This window comes from Papio anubis, chromosome X (genome assembly GCF_008728515.1).
Source record: "Papio anubis isolate 15944 chromosome X, Panubis1.0, whole genome shotgun sequence".
Lineage (NCBI taxonomy): Eukaryota > Metazoa > Chordata > Mammalia > Primates > Cercopithecidae > Papio > Papio anubis.
Genome location: NC_044996.1, coordinates 135,854,602 through 135,861,942, shown reverse-complemented (window position 1 = coordinate 135,861,942; position 7,341 = coordinate 135,854,602). Strand labels below are relative to the sequence as shown.

Genomic DNA, 7,341 nt, shown 5'->3' with positions numbered 1-7,341 from the left:
ACTAAAAAGTACAAAAAAAAAACTAGCCGGGCGAGGTGGCGGGCGCCTGTAGTCCCAGCATGGTGGGGGGCCTAGCGAGAAGAATGGCCTAAACCCAGGAGGCGGAGCTTGCAGTGAGCTGAGATCCGGCCACTGCACTCCAGCCTGGGTGACAGAGCGAGACTCCGTCTCAAAAAAAATAAAAAATAAAAATAAAAAATAAAAATTACCTGCAGGTGATACGAGTTAGATACCAGTTCTAGGGCTGGTGGGGAGAGAGAAATTAGGAGCCCATACAGATGTTGGAGTGGACCCTGCAGGTCTATTGGCAAACATAGCCACCCTCCAAAGGCTGACAGAGCAAAAGAGGCTACATGATGAAGCAAAGGAAGCAACCAAAGGGTGGTGGCTGAAGTGACCTCAGGACCTAGGACTGATACCTGGATGAGCAGGGTGACTGGTGGAATGTGGGGACAGAACATTGAGGGAGGGCCTCAGAACCAGAAACCATGGCTACAGTGTTGATGAGAACTCCCAGCTGTCTGGACCAAGAAGCCAGTGCTGAAGAACTAGGCAGGTCATCCGAGAGGAGCTGTGTCCATGTCGGCCCCGCTGGCCAGGTGAGCTGACTGCCCTCCCCTTAAGCCACCAGTTCACGTGGAGACCACGTCACTAGGTAGCAGAGGTTCGTTCCTTCTTTATTGTGTGTGTGTGTGTTTTTTTTTATTGTGGTAAAGTATATGTAACACAAAATTGACCATTTTAGCTGTTTAAGTGTACAGTTCAGTGGTAGTAAGTACATGTAATTGTTGGGTAACTGTCACCACTGTCTACCTCCAGAACTTTTTATCTTCCCCAAATGAAACTCTGTCCCTGTGAAACATGCACTCCCCATTAGCTCCCGCCAGCCCCTGGCAACCACTGTCTACTTTCTGTCTATGAGTTTGACTCTCTATTATAGGTACCTCCCGTATGGGGAGCCAGACAGTATTTGTCCTTTTGTGAGTGGCTTCTTTCACTCAGTGTAATGTCTTCGAGGTTCGTTTATGTGGTAGCCTGTGTCAGAACTTCCTTCGTTTTTGAGACTGTGGACAGAGATCATATTTCTGGCGTCGGTATAGACCACATTTGGCTTCCATTGTCTGTGGGGGGGCACTTGGTTTGTTTCCGCCTTTGGTTACTGTGAATAACGTTGCTATGAACATGGGTGTAGAAATATGTCTTTGAGTCCCTGCTTTCACATCTTTTTGGGTATATACCCAGAAATGGAATTGCTGGATCACATAGCAAATCTTTTTTTTTTTCCTAAGAGGAACTCTCCCTCTGTCACCCAGGCTGGAGTGCAGTGGTGTAATCTCGGCTCACTGCAACTTCCGCCTCCCAGGTTCAAGCAATTCTTGTGCCTCAGGCTCCCAAGGAGCTGGGAATACAGGGACATACCACCACGCCCAGCTATTTTTTTTTTTTTTTTTTTTTCTAGAAGAGACAGGATTTCACCATGTTGGCCAGGCTAGTCTCGAACTCCTCACCTCAGGTGATCTGATCCACCCGCCTCAGCCTCCCAAAGTGCTGGCATTACAGGCGTGAGCCACCACTCCTGGCCCCCTGGATCACATGACAATTATTTGTTCAGTTTAGTTTTGTTGTTGTTGTTGTTGTTTTGAGACAGAGTCTTGCTCTGTTGCCAGGCTGGAGTGCAGTGGTGTAATCTCGGCCCACTGCATCCTCCGCCTCCTGGGTTCAAGCAATTCTCCTGCCTCAGACTCTCGAAGAGCTGGGACTACAGGTGCGCACCACCATGCCCAGCTAATTTTTGTATTTTTAGCAGAGACAGGGTTTCACCATGTTGGCCAGGCTGGTCTCAAACTTCTGACCTCAGGTGATCCGCCCACCTGAGGCTAACGCAGGAGACTCGCTGAAACCCAGGAGGGCTTGCAGTGAGCGAAGATCACACACCACTGCACTCCAGCCTTGGGTGACAGAGCAAGACTCTGTCTCAAAAAAATATTTATATTTATAGTGAGTATATGTTCTTACACTAAGGATGGTAAATAAAGTAGGAATCAGGAGGCCTTCACAGGACTGGTGTTACTGGATTAGCATTGAAGATGGAGTCACTTGTCTCCACAAAGGGCTGTTCCTATATCTGCATCTTCTCTGAAGGGCCATCTCGAAATATGCCAAAAAAGGATATTTCTTTTGTGTATGAACCTGTTTGATACCTAGTGAAACCTACGGACCTTTCTCCAGAAAAGATGCAAAAACAAGATGCCCAGGATTACACTTATTTTGAAATACAGTTATTGAGCCAGACACAGTGGTTCATGCCTATAATTCTAGCACTTTGGGAGGCCGAGGTGGGAGGATCATTTGAACCCAGGAGTTTAAGACCAGCCTGGGCAACATAACAAGACCCCCATCTCTACAAAAAAATACAAAAAGAAATTAGCTGAGTGTGGTGGGACACGCCTGTGGTCCCAGCTACTTGGGAGGCTGAGGCAGGAGGATGGTTTTTGCCCAGCAGGTTGAGGCTGATTGAGCTATGATCACTTCACTGCACTCCAATCTGGGAGACAGAGTGAGACTCTGTCTCAATAATAATAATAATCATTTGTTCAAGATTATCTTGCCAAAAAGAATGATGCTATAAATGTGGCATCTGCCAGGAATGTTCTGGCCATTAGGAGGGATTTCTGACATCAGCCTGGAACAACCTCTGACCCATCCCTCCCCAGCGTGCCTCCTCGATAAAGTTCAGACCCTCAATGTTCTCCAGCAATTCTTTCTTTCCTTCCTCCCTCCCTCCCTTCCTCCCTCCCTTCCTCCCTCCCTCCCTCCTGCCCTTCCATTTCTCCCTCCCTCCCCCACTTCCTTCCTTCCTTCCTTCCTTCCTTCCTTCCTTCCTTCCTTCCTTCCTTCCTTCCCCTCACAATGTCTATTTCATCCCATCTTTATTCGTCACTTAAAAATGAGTATCTCTTTCCAGAGTGGATCTTCCTTGGGGAGTCGGGAGAGGTATGTGAGCTACTCCTCTGCACCCTTCCCAGCACCCAGGAGAGCCTTTCAAAGTTTTCTGCGTATACATGTGGGTGTCTTTTTTTTTTTTGAGACGGAGTCTCACTCTGTTGCCCAGGCTGGAGTGCAGTGGTGAGATCTCGGCTCACTGCAAGCTCTGCCTTCCAGGTTCACGCCATTCTCTTGCCTCAACCTCCCGAGTAGCTGGGACTGCAGGCGCCCACCACCACGCCTGGCTAATTTTTTGTATTTTTTTTTAGTAGAGACGGGGTTTCACCATGTTAGCCAGGATGGTCTCGATCTCCTGACCTCATGATCCACCCACCTCGGCCTCCCAAAGTGCTGGGATTACAGGCATGAGCCACCGCGCCCGGCCACATGTGGGTGTCTTTTAAAAACAAAACTGGCGGCATACAACTACACACACACACACACAAACACACACAAGGAGACACAAACACACAAGGAGACACACAAACATACAAACACACAAAGAGACACACACACACACATATATATATATAAAACAACATGTATATTTATACATTCTTTTGCATCCTTTTCCCATTTAGCAAACAGTGACAATTTCCTGTCATTAAAATGCTTTTGAAGACTTCATTGTAAATGGTTGAATAATATGCTATATCACCTGGAATTATGAAATGTACTTAAGCATCTGTATTGCTTCACATATTACTTGTCTCCAGATTTCTCTTACTCCTAGTGTCAGCAACACCCCTGGTGAGCATCAGTGCCCAGACACTTTGATCCCACTTCTCTGATTTGTCCACTAGAATTAATTCCAAGAAGTGGGAGATAGGGTCAGGAGACACCCATGTTTTTATTACTTTTGATAATAATTTTTTTTTTTTTGAGACAGAGTCTCGCTCTGTTGCCCAGGCTGGAGTGCAGTGGTGCTATCTCTGCTCACTGCAGCTTACGACTCCTGAGTTCAAGCGATTCTCCTGCCTCAGCCTCCCAAGTAGCTGGGACTACAGGCGTGCACCACCACGCCTGGCTAATTTTTGTATTTTAGCGGAGACGGGGTTTTGCCATGTTGGCCAAGCCGGGCTCAAACTCCTGACCTCAAGAGATCTGCCCTATTCGGCCTCCCAAAGTGCTGGGATTACAGGCGTGAGCCACCATGCCTGGCCTTATTCTTGATAATTAATTAATACACTTTTATGTTTGTGTCTCTCTATGCTCGCCATTTTTTTCCAATTAAAAAAGTAATATACTTTAAGACATGAAAAGAAAAATCAGTAATCCTAATATTTAGATGCATCTCATTTTAGCTTCCCAGCATATTTTATGATAGGCAAAAATGAGATTATACTACTATATATACTAACGAGTTTGTTACCTGAATTTTAGATTCAATGCACCATGGACATTTCCCCATGTTACTAAATCTTTTTCTACTTTACTATCTGCAAAGTATTATAATAAATGAATGGCTTCACTTTAACATATACTAGGTAGTAAAGTGTATTTCTGTACTCAAATTAATCAATCTTCCATTGCTTGACAACTTTTTTATTGGAGACAGGGTCTTGCTATGTTGTCCAGACTGGTCTCAAACTCCTGGGCTCAGGCAAGTTTCCTGAGACAACTGTTTCATGAAATATTTTTTATTGTTTTCTTATTTTAAATAATCATGCTTATTGCAGAAATATTTGAAAATACTGAACAGCCAGGCACCATTAAAAAATTACAATCTGAGTGTCACAAATGGACACAACATTGCGTGAAAGAAACCAGTCACACAAAAGCATTGACCGTATGATCCCCATTTTGAAAAACAGGCAAAATAGAAGTAAGGTGTGTGGGGATGCATGCTGAGATGATAAAACTATGAAAGCAAGCAAGGAAGTGGGAATATTGTGTATCTGAAATGCAATGGTGGCTCCATGGGTGTTCACCTCATCATCATTAATTGAGCTGCACACTTGTGTGCTTTTCTACATGTGTGTGACCCTTCACAATCCAAATAGCTTAGAAAAAACTCAGAATCTCTCAAACCCAGTTAAAAATGTCTCTTAATAGCTTAGGATATAGACTTTCTGTTCCATTTGTATCTATGATTATATCATACATATTATTTTGAAACATGTAATTTGTATTTGAAATATTATGGACACCTCCCTTTTGGTCACATAGAATGGCAACTTGAATGGCTGTCATGAAAAACATTAAAAATACCAAATGTTGGAGAAAGTATGGAGAAACTGGAACCTCCATCATTGCTGGTGGGAATACAAAATGGTGCAGCCACGTGGGAAAACAGTTTAGCAATTTATAAAAAGTTAAATGTGCACTTACCATATGAACCACCAATTTCACTCCTAGGCATCTACACCAGATAAACAAGGACATATGCCCATACAAACTTTTATATTCAAGTGTTCATGACAGCATAATTTATAATAGCCAAAACAATGGCACCAACCCAAATGTCCAAAAGCTGATGAATGAACAAACTGTGGTCTATCCACACAATGGAGCACCATTCAGCAATGAAAAGGGACAACCTTCTCATACCTGCTTCAACATGGATGACCCTTGAAACCGTGCCGTGTGAAAAGAGCCACACAAAACTATTACACCTTGTATGATTCCATTTGTATTGTCAATGTTGGCATATAGCTCCATCGCGTAGACGTAGCATAAATTCTTTCACCATGCCCTATTGTTGGACTTGATGTTGTTTCCCAGTTTCCAATATTACAAACAATGCTGTGATGACCATCTTTGTGGCTACATATTTGTGGCCGACCTTATTTATGTCTTTGCACCAATGCCCAGAAGTGGAACTGCCAGTCTGAAGGTGTGTGCATTTTAAGGCTTTCAGGAAATATTGTGGAGCGGCCCTGCAAAAAGTTTGCTCAGACTGCACTCCCACTAGCAGAGCGAGAGGGTCTAGTGTCTCCTTTCTCCAATACAACACCTGGGAGGCTGTCCCAGGTCCCAGGATCCCCCCCTCACCATGCTCTGTATTTGTTTGTAGTTTCCTGGGTGCACTGCCACCATGTCCTGGTTCTGCAACAGTGCCAACTGCCAATTTTCAGTCTTCACCCTTACCACCATAGGATGGATCCTCTCCTGTACGTCCATGGGCCTTGTGGAGTGGCGAATATGGTACATGAAAGACACCCCGCTCTACCATCCTGGGATCGCCTGCGTGGGAATATTTAGAGTCTGCATTTACCGGCATCGCACCAACAGCACCACAACCAAATTCTGTTACCGATACAGCTACCAGGACACCTTTCTCCCTTTTGAAATTTACATGGCTCAACGCTTCCTACTGACTGCCAGCATTTTCGGATTCTTCGGGAGAGCCTTTAACATCCTTGCACTTAGAAACACGTCTGTGAAAATATTTGAGGAGGACACCTACAATTCATTCATTGTTTCAGGAGTTTTCAACATTGCTGCTGGTGTCTTTATCTTAATTGCTGTGCTCCAGAACTACGATGCCATCATAAACTCACGGGGAATCACCTTCCCGCCATCTCTCCAAATGCCCTTCAAGCCAGATGTGCAGGAAGTTGGCACTGCCATTCAAGTGGCAGGGATAGGTGTCTTGCCTATGCTGTTAACTGGGATGTTTTCTCTATTTTACAAATGTCCCCTGTACTGCCAAGTGCATCCTGATATTTCAGAAACGTGAATTTCCTGGTTGCATTGGCTTTGCAAATCCAAGATTTCTGGGAGTTTATGGAAAATGTTATTAGCATGCTCTACCAAATACTTCCAACGACTCAAGACCATGGCATGTGTAGTTTGGGACAGAAGGTGGCCAACTGTCTCCTTCTGTTATCTTGTGTATCTGAATGTGGTTCACTGATTTGCTCGTTGAATTGAGAACTTTTATTTAAAAGTCTTCCCACCTGCCAGTTGGTCTTATTGCATCTGAATTTTAATTATTGTTGGCTAAAGCAAATAACCCTATAAACTAAGGGTAGGGAAATAAGAGTTTCTGAGTACATTAACTTTTAACATTTCCCTCTCAAACTTTTGCTACAAACAATCATAGGCCGGGCGTGGTGACTTACTCCTGTAATCCCAGCACTTTGGGAGGCTGAAGTGGGAGGATCACTTGAGGCCAGGAGTTCAAGACCAGCCTAGGCAGCATAGCAAGACCTGGTCTCTACAAGAAAAAAAAAAAAAAAAAAAAGCTGAGTGTGGTGGTGCATGGCTGTGATTCTAGTTACTTGGGAGGCTGAAGTGGGAGGATCATTTGAACCCAGAAGTTGGAGGCTCCAGTGAGACATGATGGCACCACTGCACTCCAGCCTGGGCCATATGGCAAGACCCCATCTCTTTAAAAAAAACCTCAATAAA

The 7,341-nt window shown here is 44.5% G+C and overlaps 1 protein-coding gene across 1 annotated transcript; it reads left to right on the top strand.

The window, feature by feature from the left end:
- Nucleotides 1–204: 204 nt before the first annotated feature.
- CLDN34 (claudin 34) lies at nucleotides 205–7,121 on the top strand. Its single transcript, XM_003917390.5, has 2 exons — nucleotides 205–599; nucleotides 6,002–7,121. The coding sequence occupies exons 1-2, from the start codon at nucleotides 489–491 to the stop codon at nucleotides 6,665–6,667; spliced, it is 777 nt and encodes a 258-aa protein (XP_003917439.2). The 5' UTR covers nucleotides 205–488; the 3' UTR covers nucleotides 6,668–7,121.
- Nucleotides 7,122–7,341: the final 220 nt, after the last annotated feature.